Consider the following 19,658-nt stretch of genomic DNA (forward strand, 5'->3'; position numbering starts at 1 on the left):
TGAGTGAGTGAGTGGTGAGTGAGTGGTGAGTGAGTGAGTTAGTGGTGAGTGAGTGGTGAGTGAGTGGTGAGTGAGTGAGTGGTGAGTGGTGAGTGAGTGGTGAGTTAGTGGTGAGTGAGTGGTGAGTGAGTGAGTGTTGAGTGAGTGGTGAGTGAGTGAGTGGTGAGTGACTGGTGAGTTAGTGGTGAGTGAGTGGTGAGTGAGTGGTGAGTGTGTGGTGAGTGAGTGGTGAGTGAGTGAGTGGTGAGTGGTGAGTGAATGAGTGGTGAGTGAGTGGTGAGTGAGTTGTGAGTATGTGGTGAGTGATTGGTGAGTGAGTGGTGAGTGGTGAGTGAATGAATGAGTGGTGAGTGAGTGGTGAGTGAGTGAGGAGTGAGTGAGTGGTGAGTGAGTGGTGAGTGAGTGTGTGGTGTGTGGTGAGTGAGTGGTGAGTGAGTGGTGAGTGAGTGAGTGGTGAGTGAGTGAATGGTGAGTGGTGAGTGTGTGGTGAGTGAGTGGTGAGTGGTGAGTGAGTGGTGAGTGAGTGAGTGAGTGGTGAGTTAGTGGTGAGTGTTGAGTGAGTGGTGAGTGAGTGGTGAGTGAGTGGTGAGTGAGTGAGTGGTGAGTGAGTGGTGAGTTAGTGGTGAGTGAGTGGTGAGTGAGTGAGTGTTGAGTGAGTGAGTGGTGAGTGGTGAGTGACTGGTGAGTTAGTGGTGAGTGAGTGAGTGTTGAGTGAGTGGTGAGTGAGTGGTGAGTGAGTGGTGAGTGAGTGAGTGGTGAGTGAGTGGTGAGTGTGTGGTGAGTGAGTGGTGAGTGAGTGGTGAGTGAATGAATGAGTGGTGAGTGAGTGGTGAGTGAGTTGTGAGTATGTGGTGAGTGAGTGGTGAGTGAGTGGTGAGTGAATGAATGAGTGGTGAGTGAGTGGTGAGTGAGTGGTGAGTGAGTGAGTGGTGAGTGAGTGAGTGGTGAGTGGTGAGTGAGTGGTGAGTTAGTGGTGAGTGAGTGAGTGGTGAGTATGTGGTGAGTGAGTGGTGAGTGAATGAATGAATGAGTGGAGTGGTGAGTGAGTGGTGAGCGAGTGGTGAGTGGTGAGTATGTGGTTAGTGAGTGGTGAGTGAGTGGTGAGTGAGTGTGTAAGTGATGAGTGAGTGGTGAGTGAGTGAGTGGTGATTGAATGAATGAATGAGTGAGTGGTGAGTGAGTAAGTGGGTGAGTGAGTGGTGAGTGAGTGGTGAGTGAGTGGTGAGTGAGTGGTGAGTGAGTGAGTGAGTGGTGAATGAATGAGTAAGTGAGTGGTGAGTGAGTGGTGAGTTCTGAGTAAGTGGGTGAGTAAGTGGGTGAGTGAGTGGTGAATGAATGAGTGAGTGGTGAGTGAATGAATGAGTGAGTGAGTGGTGAGTGAGTGGTGAGTGAGTGGTGAGTGAGTGGTGAGTGAGTGGTGAGTGAATGAATGAGTGAGTGGTCAGTGAGTGGTGAGTGAGTGTGTAAGTGGTGAGTGAGTGGTGAGTGAGTGGTGAGTGAGTGAATGAATGAGTGAGTGGTGAGTGAGTAAGTGGGTGAGTGAGTGGTGAGTGAGTGGCGAGTGAGTGGTGAGTGAGTGTGTGGTGAGTGAGTGGTGAGTGAGTGAGTGGTGAGTGAAAGTGAGTGGTGAGTGACTGGTGAGTGAGTGGTGAGTGGTGAGTGGTGAGTGAGTGGTGAGTGGTGAGTGAGTGGTGAGTGAATGAATGAGTGAGTGGTGAGTGGTGAGTGAGTGGTGATTGAGTGGTGAGTGGTGAGTGTACACCAGCATGGTGAGTGAGTGTTGAGTGAGTGAGGGAGTGGTGAGTGGTGAGTGAGTGAGGAGTGAGTGGTGAGTGAGTGGTGAGTGAGTGTGTGGTGAGTGGTGAGTGAGTGGTGAGTGAGTGTGTGGTGAGTGGTGAGTGAGTGGTGAGTGAGTGAGTGGTGAGTGAGTGGTGAGTGAGTGAGTGGTGAGTGAGTGTGTGGTGAGTGGTGAGTGAGTGGTGAGTGAGTGGTGAGTGAGTGGTGAGTGAGTGAGTGGTGAGTGAGTGTGTTGTGAGTGTGTGGTGAGTGAGTGGTGAGTGAGTGGTGAGTGAGTGAGTGTGTGGTGAGTGAGTGGTGAGTGAGTGAGTGGTGAGTGGTGAGTGAGTGGTGAGTGAGTGGTGAGTGAGTGAATGGTGAGTGGTGAGTGTGTGGTGAGTGAGTGGTGAGTGAGTGGTGAGTGAGTGAGTGGTGAGTTAGTGGTGAGTGAGTGGAGTGTTGAGTGAGTGGTGAGTTAGTGGTGAGTGATGTGAGTGGTGAGTGGTGAGTTAGTGGTGAGTGAGTGGTGAGTGAGTGAGTGTTGAGTGAGTGGTGAGTGAGTGAGTGGTGAGTGGTGAGTGACTGGTGAGTTAGTGGTGAGTGAGTGGTGAGTGAGTGGTGAGTGTGTGGTGAGTGAGTGGTGAGTGAGTGAGTTGTGAGTGGTGAGTGAATGAATGAGTGGTGAGTGAGTGGTGAGTGAGTTGTGAGTATGTGGTGAGTGATTGGTGAGTGAGTGGTGAGTGGTGAGTGAATGAATGAGTGGTGAGTGAGTGGTGAGTGAGTGAGGAGTGAGTGAGTGGTGAGTGAGTGGTGAGTGGAAGTGAGTGGTGAGTGAGTGTGTGGTGAGTGGTGTGGTGAGGTGAGTGGTGAGTGAGTGGTGAGTGAGTGGTGAGTGAGTGAGTGTGTGGTGAGTGAGTGGTGAGTGAGTGGTGAGTGAGTGGTGAGTGAGTGAATGGTGAGTGGTGAGTGTGTGGTGAGTGAGTGGTGAGTGAGTGAGTGAGTGGTGAGTTAGTGGTGAGTGAGTGGTGAGTGAGTGAGTGAGTGTTGAGTGAGTGGTGAGTGAGTGGTGAGTGAGTGGTGAGTGAGTGAGTGGTGAGTGAGTGGTGAGTTAGTGGTGAGTGAGTGGTGAGTGAGTGAGTGTTGAGTGAGTGAGTGGTGAGTGGTGAGTGACTGGTGAGTTAGTGGTGAGTGAGTGAGTGTTGAGTGAGTGGTGAGTGAGTGGTGAGTGAGTGGTGAGTGAGTGAGTGGTGAGTGAGTGGTGAGTGTGTGGTGAGTGAGTGGTGAGTGAGTGAGTGGTGAGTGAATGAATGAGTGGTGAGTGAGTGGTGAGTGAGTTGTGAGTATGTGGTGAGTGAGTGGTGAGTGAGTGGTGAGTGAATGAATGAGTGGTGAGTGAATGAATGAGTGGTGAGTGAGTGGTGAGTGGTGAGTGAGTGAGTGGTGAGTGAGTGAGTGGTGAGTGAGTGGTGAGTTAGTGGTGAGTGAGTGAGTGGTGAGTGGTGAGTATGTGGTGAGTGAGTGGTGAGTGAATGAATGAATGAGTGAGTGGTGAGTGAGTGGTGAGTGAGTGGTGAGCGAGTGGTGAGTGGTGAGTATGTGGTTAGTGAGTGGTGAGTGAGTGGTGAGTGAGTGTGTAAGTGGTGAGTGAGTGGTGAGTGAGTGAGCGGTGATTGAATGAATGAATGAGTGGTGAGTGAGTAAGTGGGTGAATGAGTGGTGAGTGAGTGGTGAGTGAGTGGTGAGTGAGTGGTGAGTGAGTGAGTGGTGAATGAATGAGTAAGTGAGTGGTGAGTGAGTGGTGAGTTCTGAGTAAGTGGGTGAGTAAGTGGGTGAGTGAGTGGTGAATGAATGAGTGAGTAAGTGAGTGAGTGGTGAGTGAGTGAGTGGTGAGTGAATGAATGAGTGAGTGAGTGAGTGGTGAGTGAGTGGTGAGTGAGTGGTGAGTGAGTGGTGAGTGAATGAATGAATGAGTGAGTGGTCAGTGAGTGGTGAGTGAGTGTGTAAGTGGTGAGTGAGTGGTGAGTGAGTGGTGAGTGAGTGAATGAATGAGTGAGTGGTGAGTGAGTGGTGAGTGAGTGAGTGGTGAATGAATGAGTGAGTAAGTGAGTGAGTGGTGAGTGAGTGGTGAGTGAGTGGTGAGTGAGTGAATGAGTGAGTGGTGAGTGAGTGGTGATTGGTGAGTGAGTGGTGAGTGAGTGGTGAGTGAGTGGTGAGTGAGTGAGTGGTGAGTGGTGAGTTAGTGGTGAGTGAGTGGTGAGTGAGTGTTGAGTGAGTGTTGAGTGAGTGGTGAGTGAGTGGTGATTGATGAGTGAGTGGTGAGTGAGTGGTGAGTGAGTGGTGAGCGAGTGAATGAATGAGTGAGTAAGTGAGTGAGTGAGTGAGTGGTGAGTGAGTGGTGATTGGTGAGTGAGTGGTGAGTGAGTGGTGAGTGAGTGGTGAGTGAGTGAGTGGTGAGTGGTGAGTTAGTGGTGAGTGAGTGGTGAGTGAGTGTTGAGTGAGTGTTGAGTGAGTGGTGAGTGAGTGGTGATTGATGAGTGAGTGGTGAGTGAGTGGTGAGTGAGTGGTGAGCGAGTGAATAAATGAGTGAGTAAGTGAGTGAGTGATTGAGTGGTGAGTGAGTGGTGATTGGTGAGTGAGTGGTGAGTGAATGGTGAGTGAGTGGTGAGTGAATGAATGAGTGAGTGGTCAGTGAGTGGTGAGTGAGTGTGTAAGTGGTGAGTGGTGAGTGAGTGAGTGGTGATTGAATGCATGAATGAGTGAGTGGTGAGTGAGTAAGTGGGTGAGTGAGTGGTGAGTGAGTGGTGAGTGAGTGGTGAGTGAGTGGTGAGTGAGTGAATGAATGAGTGAGTGGTGAGTGAGTGGTGAGTGAGTGGTGAGTGAGTGAGTGGTGAATGAATGAGTGAGTAAGTGAGTGAGTGGTGAGTGAGTGGTGAGTGAGTGGTGAGTGAGTGAATGAGTGAGTGGTGAGTGAGTGGTGATTGGTGAGTGAGTGGTGAGTGAGTGGTGAGTGAGTGAGTGGTGAGTGGTGAGTTAGTGGTGAGTGAGTGGTGAGTGAGTGTTGAGTGAGTGTTGAGTGAGTGGTGAGTGAGTGGTGATTGATGAGTGAGTGGTGAGTGAGTGGTGAGTGAGTGGTGAGCGAGTGAATGAATGAGTGAGTGGTCAGTGAGTGGTGAGTGAGTGTGTAAGTGGTGAGTGGTGAGTGAGTGAGTGAGTGGTGATTGAATGCATGAATGAGTGAGTGGTGAGTGAGTAAGTGGGTGAGTGAGTGGTGAGTGAGTGGTGAGTGAGTGGTGAGTGAGTGGTGAGTGAGTGGTGAGTGAGTGGTGAGTGAGTGGTGAGTGGTGAGTGAGTGGTGAGTGAGTGAATGAATGAGTGAGTGAGTGGTGTGTGGTGAGTGTGTGGTGAGCAGGAGAGCGTGGTGAGTGAGTGGTGAGTGAGTGGTGAGTGGTGAGTGAGTGGTGAGTGAGTGGTGAGTGAGTGGTGAGCGAGTGGTGAGTGGTGAGCGTACACCAGCATGGTGCGAAGCTTCAGGAAGTCGTTATGTTCTGCGTTCTCCACCTCCACGACTCCCCAGGGGTAGAGGCGGCCCGCGAACTTTCCGTCCTCCCCTCACCTCGCACAGACACGTGGAGCCCACCACGGCGAACGGCACGCTCTCCTGCTCACCACACACTCACCACTCACTCACCACACTCACCACTCACTCACCACGCTATCCTGCTCACCACACACTCACCACTCACTCACCACACTCACCACTCACTCACCACGCTATCCTGCTCACCACACACTCACCACTCACTCACCACACTCACCACTCACTCACCACGCTCTCCTGCTCACCACACACTCACCACTCACTCACCACTCACTCACCACACTCACCACTCACTCACCACGCTCTCCTGCTCACCACACACTCACCACTCACTCACCACACTCACCACACTCACCACTCACTCACCACGCTCTCCTGCTCACCACACACTCACCACTCACTCACCACACTCACCACACTCACCACTCACTCACCACGCTCTCCTGCTCACCACACACTCACCACTCACTCACCACACTCACCACTCACTCACCACTCACTCACTCACCACTCACTACTCACTCACCATTCACTCTCCACAAACTCACTCACCACTCACTCACCACGCTCTCCTGCTCACCACACACTCACCACTCACTCACCACACTCACCACTCACTCACCACTCACTCACCACTCACTCACCACTCACTACTCACTCACCATTCACTCTCCACAAACTCACTCACCACTCACTCACCACGCTCTCCTGCTCACCACACACTCACCACTCACTCACCACTCACTCACCACACTCACCACTCACTCACCACGCTCTCCTGCTCACCACACACTCACCACTCACTCACCACTCACTCACCACTCACTCACCACGCTATCCTGCTCACCACACACTCACCACTCACTCACCACTCACTCACCACACTCACCACTCACTCACCACGCTCTCCTGCTCACCACACACTCACCACTCACTCACCACACTCACCACACTCACCACTCACTCACCACGCTCTCCTGCTCACCACACACTCACCACTCACTCACCACACTCACCACTCACTCACCACGCTATCCTGCTCACCACACGCTCACCACATACTCACCACTCACTCACCACACTCACCACTCACTCACCACTCACTCACCACTCACTACTCACTCACCATTCACTCTCCACAAACTCACTCACCACTCACTCACCACGCTCTCCTGCTCACCACACACTCACCACTCACTCACCACTCACTCACCACACTCACCACTCACTCACCACGCTCTCCTGCTCACCACACACTCACCACTCACTCACCACACTCACCACTCACTACTCACTCACCACTCACTCTCCACAAACTCACTCACCACTCACTCACCACGCTCTCCTGCTCACCACACACTCACCACTCACTCACCACTCACTCACCACACTCACCACTCACTCACCACGCTATCCTGCTCACCACACACTCACCACTCACTCACCACACTCACCACACTCACCACTCACTCACCACGCTCTCCTGCTCACCACACACTCACCACTCACTCACCACACTCACCACTCACTCACCACTCACTCACTCACCACTCACTACTCACTCACCATTCACTCTCCACAAACTCACTCACCACTCACTCACCACGCTCTCCTGCTCACCACACACTCACCACTCACTCACCACTCACTCACCACACTCACCACTCACTCACCACGCTATCCTGCTCACCACACGCTCACCACATACTCACCACTCACTCACCACACTCACCACTCACTCACCACGCTCTCCTGCTCACCACACACTCACCACTCACTCACCACTCACTTACCACACTCACCACTCACTCACCACGCTATCCTGCTCACCACACGCTCACCACATACTCACCACTCACTCACCACACACTCACCACACACTCACCACGCTCTCGTGCTCACCACTCACTCACCACTCACTCACCACTCACTCACCACGCTCACCACACACTCACCACACGCTCACCACACACTCACCACGCTCTCCTGCTCACCACACACTCACCACATGCTCACCACTCATTTACCACTGATGATGCTGCTGCTGTTACTGCTGCTACTGCTGATGATGATGCTACTGCTGATGATGATGCTACTGCTGATGATGATGCTACTGCTGACGATGATGCTACTGCTGATGATGCTACTGCTGATGATGATGCTACTGCTGACGATGATGCTACTGCTGACGATGATGCTACTGCTGATGATGCTGATGATGCTACTGCTGATGATGCTGATGATGCTACTGCTGATGATGCTGATGATGCTACTAGTGATGATGATGCTACTGCTGCTGCTGATGCTACTGCTGATGATGATGCTGATGAGGCTACTAGTGATGATGATGCTACTGCTGATGATGATGCTACTGCTGATGATGCTACTAGTGATGATGATGATGGTACTGCTGCTGATGATGCTGACGATGCTACTAGTGATGATGATGCTACTGCTGCTGATGATGCTACTGCTGATGATGCTGATGATGCTACTAGTGATGGTGATGCTACTGCTGATGATGATGATGCTGACGATGCTGATGATGCTACTAGTGATGATGATGCTACTGCTGATGATGATGCTGACGATGCTACTAGTGATGACGATGCTACTAGTGATGATGATGATGATGCTACTAGTGATGATGATGATGCTACTAGTGATGATGATGCTACTGCTGATGATGATGATGCTACTAGTGATGATGATGATGATGCTACTAGTGATGATGATGATGATGCTACTAGTGATGATGATGCTACTGCTGCTGATGATGCTACTAGTGAAGATGATGATGCTACTAGTGATGATGATGCTACTGCTGCTGATGATGCTGATGATGCTACTAGTGATGATGATGCTACTGCTGATGATGATGCTGATGATGCTACTAGTGATGATGATGCTACTGCTGCTGATGATGCTCATTATGCTACTAGTGATGATGATGCTACTGCTGATGATGCTACTAGTGATGATGATGCTACTGATGATGATGATGCTGATGATGCTACTATTGATGATGATGCTACTGCTGATGATGATGCTGATGATGCTACTAGTGATGATGATGCTACTGCTGCTGCTGATGATGATGATGATGCTGATGATGCTACTGCTGATGATGATGCTACTGCTAATGATGATGCTGATGATGCTACAAGTGATGATGATGCTACTAGTGATGATGATGATGCTACTAGTGATGCTGATTATGATTATGATGCTAGTAGTGATGATGATGCTACTAGTGATGATGATGCTACTGATGATACTGATGATGCTGATGCTACTAGTAATGATGATGATGCTGATGATGATACTGATGATGATGATGCTACTGCTGATGATGATGCTACTAGTGATGATGATACTGATGATGCTACTAGTGATGATGCTACTAGTGATGATGATGATACTGATGATGCTACTGCTGATGATGATGCTAATAGTGATGATGCTACTAGTGATGATGATGATACTGATGATGCTACTAGTGATGATGCTACTAGTGATGATGCTACTAGTGATGATGATGATGATACTGATGATGATGCTACTAGTGATGATGATGATACTGATGATGATGATGATACTGATGATGATGCTACTAGTGATGATGATACTGATGATGCTACTAGTGATGATGATGATGCTGATGATGCTACTAGTGATGATGATACTGATGATGCTACTAGTGATGATGATGATGCTGATGATGCTACTAGTGATGATGATGCTACTAGTGATGATACTGATGATGATGATGCTACTAATGATGATGATGATGATACTGATGATGATGATGCTACCAGTGATGATGATACTGATGCTGATGATGATGCTACGATGATGATGCTACTAGTGATGATGATACTGATGATGATGATGATACTACTAGTGATGATGATACTGATGATGATGCTACTAGTGATGATGATACTGATGATGATGCTACTAGTGATGATGATACTGATGATGATGATGACGCTACTAGTGATGATGATACTGATGATGATGATGATGCTACTGGGGCTACCTTAACGAGGCGGAGCTGCTCCCTGAAGGCCTCCTCCTCGTCCGACTCCGCGTCAGGCAGCTGATAGATCTTGATGCCGTGATCCTCCATCTCCTTCATCACCTACACACACACAGACACACACACAGACACACACACACAGAGACACACACAGTGACACATACAGTGACACACACACAGAGACACACACACACAGACACACAGAGACACACACACAGTGACACACACACAGTGACACACACAGAGACACACAGTGACACACACACACAGTGACACACACACACAGAGACACAGAGACACACACAGTGACACACACAGTGACACACACACAGAGACACACAAAGACACAGAGACACACACAAAGACACAGAGACACACACACAGTGACACACACACACAGAGAGACACATACACACAGACACACACACAGAAACACAGAGACACACACAGACACACAGTGACACACACAGTGACACACAGACACAGAGACACAGTGACACACACAGAGACACACACACAGACACACACACACAGAGACACACACAGAGACACAGAGACACACACAGTGACACACACAGTGACACACACACAGAGACACACACACACAGACACACAGAGACACACACAGTGACACACACACAGAGACACACACACAGACACACACACACAGTGACACAACAACAACCGCCATTCGCCACTAAGTGGCGGTGACGTCACCACGACGCTTGTGCCAGGCTATGTGCACCCTGAGGCCACGTGAAGTGTCGAACGCCCGCTGGCAGGAGGTCACGGGGCAGACCCAGGTGCCACGGGTCGACTGACTGAGATGACTGGCTGATGCACCACCTGTGCCCCCTACTGTGCCAACCTGCTGTGCTTTAGCCACCCGGCGCTCCGCTCGTTGTTCTGAGCGTCGCTCCTCCGCCCTCCGTTGTTGTTGGAGGGCGACTACCTCCAACTGCCCAGTAGCATCCTTCACGAGCCTCCTCCACAGAGGCCGATCTTGACACCGCTGGTACCAGTCATCGGCAAGTCCACTCAGCTCCACGTCCTCCTGTACCACATCACTCCATCTCTTCTCTAGCCCGTGCCACGCCCGCTTAGCCCCCTCAATCCGGCCGAACAAAAGTTGTTTCGGCATGCGGTGGCTGGGCATGCGGGCTACATGACCCAGCCATCGCAGCCTTGCCTGCCGGAGGAGCTCACCGATGGGACCCTGCCCAGATCTTTCAAGGATTTGTGAGCTCCTCACACAATCCAGTCTGGTTAAACCCAGGATGGATCGTAGGCAGGCCAGCCTAAATGTTTCTAACCGGCGAAGATGTTCCATTAGGGGGGTCCACGTTTCGCAAGCGTAGAGAAGGGAGGGAATGACCGTGGCCGAGAAGACCTGAAGCTTAGTGCGGAGCGACAGACCAGGTAGCTTCCACACAACATTACGCAACTGATGAAAAGATATTGCCGCTCGACTGATTCGGAGTGAGACCTCTGCTGTTAAACTGGAGCCAGTCATAAGCACACTGCCCAGGTATGGGAAACTCTCCACTCTCTCCACAACTGCCCCATCACCGATTGGGAGTTGTGGGGGTGGAGTGTCCAATGGTACAAAATACCCAGGCAGGTGCTTAGTTTTGGTGGGGCTGATGGTAAGGCCCCACCTCTTAGTGGCACGCTCCAGTCTCAGCAGCAGCGTCTCCAACTCCTCCTCTGACTGAGCAGCTATTACCAAATCATCAGCATACATAACGTGGTTGAGCAATAGGGAGCCATCCCTTGACCGCACCCGGGCATCGATTAGCCTCCCATTATATCTGTACCATATGGAGATTCCCCCGGTACAGCTATTGAAGTGACACACACACAGTGACACACACACAGAGACACACACATACAGACACACAGAGACAACAACAACAACAACAACCGCCATTCGCCACTAAGTGGCGGTGACGTCACCACGACGCTTGTGCCAGGCTATGTGCACCCTGAGGCCACGTGAAGTGTCGAACGCCCGCTGGCAGGAGGTCACGGGGCAGACCCAGGTGCCACGGGTCGACTGACTGAGATGACTGGCTGATGCACCACCTGTGCCCCCTACTGTGCCAACCTGCTGTGCTTTAGCCACCCGGCGCTCCGCTCGTTGTTCTGAGCGTCGCTCCTCCGTCCTCCGTTGTTGTTGGAGGGCGACTGCCTCCAACTGCCCAGTAGCATCCTTCACGAGCCTCCTCCACAGAGGCCGATCTTGACACCGCTGGTACCAGTCATCGTCAAGTCCACTCAGCTCCACGTCCTCCTGTACCACATCACTCCATCTCTTCTCTAGCCCGTGCCACGCCCGCTTAGCCCCCTCAATCCGGCCAAACAAAAGCTGTTTCGGCATGCGGTGGCTGGGCATGCGGGCTACATGACCCAGCCATCGCAGCCTTGCCTGCCGGAGGAGCTCACCGATGGGACCCTGCCCAGATCTTTCAAGGATTTGTGAGCTCCTCACACAATCCAGTCTGGTTAAACCCAGGATGGATCGTAGGCAGGCCAGCCTAAATGTTTCTAACCGGCGAAGATGTTCCATTAGGGGGGTCCACGTTTCGCAAGCGTAGAGAAGGGAGGGAATGACCGTGGCCGAGAAGACCTGAAGCATAGTGCGGAGCGACAGACCAGGTAGGTTCCACACAGCGTTATGCAACCGATGAAAAGATATTGCCGCTCGACTGATTCGGAGTGAGACCTCTGCTGTTAAACTGGAGCCAGTCATAAGCACACTGCCCAGGTATGGGAAACTCTCCACTCTCTCCACAACTGCCCCATCACCGATTGGGAGTTGTGGGGGTGGAGTGTCCGATGGTACAAAATACCCAGGCAGGTGCTTAGTTTTTGTAGGGCTGATGGTAAGGCCCCATCTCTTAGTAGCACGCTCCAGTTTCAGCAGCAGCGTCTCCAACTCCTCCTCTGAGTGAGCAGCAATTACCAGGTCATCGGCATACGTAACATGGTTGACCAATAGGGAGCCATCCCTTGACTGCCAGCCTCCCATTGTATCTGTACCAGATGGAAATTCCTCCGGTACAGCTACTGAAGGCTTCACGAACTACGTGGTCGAAATAGATGTTAAATAATGTTGGAGCCAGAGGACATCCCTGTCGCACCCCACGGTGAACAGGGAATGGCTCCGACTCCCGGCTTGCAACTTTCATCAGCTAGTTGAGACCAGGCCACCTTAGGTTTGAATGGGGTCCTGGGTGTACAACCACCACCGGAGTGGAAGAATGGCAGGCGCATCTTACAGATGACTAGTCGATGGTCAGAGGGCAGATCAGCTCCACGGTAGGTCCTGGTGTCAAGGACATGGGCTCGCATCCGCTGGTCCGTCACTATGTAGTCCAGCAGATGTTCTTGCTTGGACCCGGCATGCATCCATGATGTTGTGTGGATGCGCCGATGCTGGAATGTGTTGGTAATTACAAGCCCATGGGCTGCACAAACGTCTAGCAGCCTCCTACCGTTGTTATTGAGCTAATCTCACCAATGCCTTCCAATCACTCCAGACCAGGTGCCAGCATCATGACCAACTCGGGCATTGAAGTCATCCAATAAGATGACTCTATCCCGAGGGGCCACTTTAGCCAGCACCTGTGACAGGAGGTCATAGAAGGCATCTGACTCATCGGACTTGCCTGCATCCCTCCACGGATGTTCGTCTTTGGTGGGGGCATAAGTAACCACGACCATCACTCCTCGCCTCTGATTGATGGGAAGGCGAGCCCAAAGTAGCCTGGGGCTTACAGCTTCCCACACCTCACCACCACGCTCCCACGCCCCCTTCATTATTTTATTCAGAAGAGCCACACCGTGTTGTTTGGCAGTCTGCTGCCCCGAGTAGAGGACTGTCCACCCCTCATGGTGGCAGGAGCCAGAACCGGTCCACCAGACCTCCTGAATGCCACAGAGATACAGGCGGTACCGGTCCAGCTCCCGACAGAGGAGTGGCAGCCTCTCCTCCGCAGTGAGTGTTCGAACATTCCACGTGGCCACACGAAGTGGCTTTTTGTTGTTTCTGGAGGAGCCCCGAGGGTAGAGATTCAATCTCCTGGCTCCGCCAAATGGGGTTTGGCCAGGAGACGTCATAGACGCCTGGCCCCCCGGGGCCTCCGCCACAAGCTTATTAGTTATATTTTTTAGTCGTAGTTTAGTGGTAACTAATTGATGGTGGAGGGGTTACCAGCCCCTCGCACACAGACACACGCCCATACACACAAACAAATACGGGGGTGGGGTCCCCTGTCTCTCTCCTCCTCACCCGTTCTTAACTCCCCTCCTCACCCCTCCCCCCGCTACTCACCCTCTTCTTGAGTCTCTCGCGCTCCTTCATGGTGAGGGAGTCGGCCTTGGCGATGACCGGAACCACGTTCACTTTGCAGCTCAGAGCCTTGAGAAACTCTACGTCCAGTAGCTTTAACCTGATCACCACCAACATCATCACCACCATCACTACCATCATCACCATCACCACCATCATCACCATCATCACTACCATCATCACCATCATCACCACCACCACCACCACCATTACCACCACCACCATCATCACCACCACCACCACCACTATCACCACCACCATCACCACCATCAAAATCATCACCACCACGTTCACTTTGCAGCTGAGAGCCTTGAGAAACTCTACATCCAGTAGCTTTAACCTGATCATCACAACCACCACCACCATTACCATCACCACCATCATCACCACCACCACCATTACCACCATCATCACCACCATCATCACTTTGCAGCTCAGAGCTTTGAGGAACTCAACATCCCAGACACCTACACACGTACACACACACACACACCTACACACGTACACACACACCTACACACGTACACACACACACACACCTACTCACCTACACACACACCTACACACACACACCTACACACGTACACACACACCTACACACGTACACACACACACACCTACTCACCTACACACACACCTACACACACACCTACACACCTACACATACCTACACACGTACACCCACGAACACACACCTACAGTATGGGAAACTCTCCACTCTCTCCACAACTGCCCCATCACCGATTGGGAGTTGTGGGGGTGGAGTGTCCGATGGTACAAAATACCCAGGCAGGTGCTTAGTTTTGGTGGGGCTGATGGTAAGGCCCCACCTCTTAGTGGCACGCTCCAGTCTCAGCAGCAGCGTCTCCAACTCCTCTGACTGAGCAGCTATTACCAAATCATCAGCATACATAACGTGGTTGAGCAATAGGGAGCCATCCCTTGACCGCACCCGGGCATCGATTAGCCTCCCATTATATCTGTACCATATGGAGATTCCCCCGGTACAGCTATTGAAGGCTTCACGAACTACGTGGTCAAAATAGATGTTAAATAATGTGGGAGCCAGAGGACATCCCTGCCGCACCCCAAGGTGTACAGGGAATGGCTCTGACTCCCGGCCACGTAGTTTTACCCGGGCCCGCTCACCATCATGAAGGTCCTTAATGATCGTGAGCAGAGGGTCAGGGACTCCAAAAGCACGAAGAACAACCCAGAGCCCAGGCCTACTGATGGTATCATAGGCCTTGACCAGGTCATAGGCCTTGACCACACTACACACACACACCTACACACACACACCTACACACACACACTACACACACACCTACACACACACACCTACACACACACACTACACACACACACTACACACACACACGTGACTAGTGTGTGTGTGTGAGTAGTGTGTAAAGAGTCACCCGTGTCCGTGTGGTGACACAAAGTAGAAGCAGCAGTGCACTCTGTAGTCCACGAGACACACACACACTACACACACACTACACACACACTACACACACACACTACACACACTACACACACACACTACACACACACACACTACACACACACACACTACACACACACTACACACACCTACACACACACTACACACACACTACACACACACACTACACACACACACACTACACACACACTACACACACACTACACACACACTACACACACACACTACACACACACACACACACCTACACACACACACTACACACACACTACACACACACTACACACACACACACTACACACACACACACTACACACACACTACACACACCTACACACACACTACACACACACTACACACACACACTACACACACACACACTACACACACTACACACACACTACACACACACTACACACACACACTACACACACACACACTACACACACACACACTACACACACCTACACACACACACTACACACACACTACACACACACCTACACACACACACCTACACACACACACTACACACACACTACACACACACTACACACACACTACACACACTACACACACACACACACCTACACACACACACTACACACACACTACACACACACACCAACACACACACACTACACACACACACTACACACACACACTACACACATCTACACACACACTACACACACACACCTACACACACACCAACACACACACACTACACACACACACTACACACACTACACACACACCTACACACACACTACACACACACACTACACACACACACCTACACACACCTACACACACACACTACACACACACACCTACACACACTACACACACACACTACACACACCTACACACACACACTACACACACTACACACACACACACACTACACACACTACACACACACACACACACCTACACACTACACACACACACTACACACACACGTGAGTAGTCACCCGTGTCCGTGTGGTGATACAAAGTAGAAGCAGCAGTGCACTCTGTAGTCCACGAGACACACACACACACACTACACACACCTACACACACACACCTACACACACACACTACACACACTACACACTACACACACACTACACACACACACTACACACACACCTACACACACACACCTACACACACACACTACACACACACCTACACACACACACCTACACACACACACTACACACACACACACTACACACACTACACACACACACTACACACACCTACACACACACACTACACACACACACTACACACACACCTACACACACACCTACACACACACACCTACACACACCTACACACACACACTACACACACACACTACACACACTACACACACACACTACACACACACCTACACACACACACTACACACACACCTACACACACACACTACACACACACACCTACACACACCTACACACACACACTACACACACACACTACACACACTACACACACACACTACACACACACCTACACACACACACTACACACACACCTACACACACACACTACACACACACACCTACACACTACACACACACTACACACACTACACACACACACTACACACACTACACACACACCTACACACACACACTACACACACACCTACACACACACACCTACACACACACCTACACACTACACACACACTACACACACTACACACACACCTACACACACACTACACACACACACTACACACACACACTACACACACACACACTACACACACACTACACACACACACTACACACACACACTACACACACTACACACACACACTACACACACACCTACACACACACTACACACACACACACTACACACATCTACACACACACACTACACACACACTACACACACACCTACACACACACACTACACACACTACACACACACACTACACACACACACTACACACACACTACACACACACTACACACACTACACACACTACACACACACACTACACACACACACTACACACACTACACACACACACTACACACACACACTACACACACACTACACACACACTACACACACTACACACACTACACACACACACTACACACACACTACACACACACTACACACACACTACACACACACTACACACACCTACACACACACACTACACACACACACACACTACACACACTACACACACACACTACACACACACACTACACACACACACTACACACACACTACACACACACTACACACACACACTACACACACACACACTACACACACTACACACACACACTACACACACACACTACACACACACTACACACACACACTACACACACACACACACTACACACACACACCTACACACACACACACCTACACACACTACACACTACACACACACTACACACACACTACACACACACCTACACACACACACATACACACACACCTACACACACACACACTACACACACACCTACACACACCTACACACACACACTACACACACACCTACACACACACACCTACACACACCTACACACTACACACACACTACACACACTACACACACACACTACACACACACACTACACACACACACACTACACACACACCTACACACACACACTACACACACGTGAGTAGTCACCCGTGTCCGTGTGGTGATACAAAGTAGAAGCAGCAGTGCACTCTGTAGTCCACGAGACACACACACACTACACACACACACTACACACACTACACACACTACACACACACTACACACACACACTACACACACTACACACACAACTACACACACACCTACACACTACACACACACTACACACACACACTACACACACTACACACACACTACACACACTACACACACTACACACACTACACACTACACACACACACTACACACACACACACTACACACACACTACACACACACCTACACACTACACACACACTACACACACACACTACACACACTACACACACACTACACACACTACACACACTACACACTACACACACACTACACACACACACTACACACACACACTACACACACACTACACACACTACACACACACCTACACACTACACACACACTACACACACTACACACACACTACACACACTACACACACTACACACACTACACACACTACACACACACACACACTACACACACTACACACACTACACACACACTACACACACACACACACACTACACACACCTACACACACACACTACACACACTACACACACTACACACACACACACTACACACACACCTACACACACACTACACACACACACTACACACACTACACACACACCTACACACTACACACACACTACACACACTACACACACACTACACACACACACACTACACACACTACACACACACACACTACACACACACACTACACACACTACACACACACACTACACACACACACTACACACACTACACACACACACTACACACACACCTACACACACACACTACACACACACACACACTACACACACCTACACACACACTACACACACACTACACACACACTACACACACACCTACACACACACACACTACACACACACTACACACACACACCACACACACACTACACACACACACTACACACACTACACACACACACTACACACACACACTACACACACACTACACACACACTACACACACACTACACACACTACACACACTACACACACACACTACACACACACACTACACACACTACACACACACACTACACACACACACTACACACACACTACACACACACTACACACACTACACACACTACACACACACACTACACACACACTACACACACACTACACACACACTACACACACACTACACACACCTACACACACACACTACACACACACACACACTACACACACTACACACACACACTACACACACACACTACACACACACACTACACACACACTACACACACACTACACACACACACTACACACACACACACTACACACACTACACACACACACTACACACACACACTACACACACACTACACACACACACTACACACACACACACACTACACACACACACCTACACACACACACACCTACACACACTACACACTACACACACACTACACACACACTACACACACACCTACACACACACACATACACACACACCTACACACACACACACTACACACACACCTACACACACCTACACACACACACTACACACACACCTACACACACACACCTACACACACCTACACACTACACACACACTACACACACTACACACACACACTACACACACACACTACACACACACACACTACACACACACCTACACACACACACTACACACACG

General features: G+C 50.6%; 1 protein-coding gene and 1 pseudogene across 1 annotated transcript; both read right to left on the minus strand.

Moving 5' to 3' along the window:
* LOC116937530 (septin-2-like) overlaps positions 1-19,658 on the minus strand; it is a 56,548-nt pseudogene that overhangs the window by 12,366 nt on the left and 24,524 nt on the right.
* Positions 5,441-9,227, minus strand: LOC142923259 (uncharacterized). Its single transcript, XM_076064284.1, has 2 exons — positions 6,113-9,227; positions 5,441-6,009 (listed from the first exon to the last, which is right to left on the minus strand). The coding sequence occupies exon 1, from the start codon at positions 8,303-8,305 to the stop codon at positions 7,394-7,396; it is 912 nt and encodes a 303-aa protein (XP_075920399.1). The 5' UTR covers positions 8,306-9,227; the 3' UTR covers positions 5,441-6,009; positions 6,113-7,393.

The sequence above is a fragment of the Petromyzon marinus genome, unplaced genomic scaffold (genome assembly GCF_048934315.1).
Source record: "Petromyzon marinus isolate PM22_M1 ecotype Great Lakes invasive population unplaced genomic scaffold, UKy_Petmar_22M1.pri1.0 PM_Scaffold_37, whole genome shotgun sequence".
NCBI lineage: Eukaryota > Metazoa > Chordata > Hyperoartia > Petromyzontiformes > Petromyzontidae > Petromyzon > Petromyzon marinus.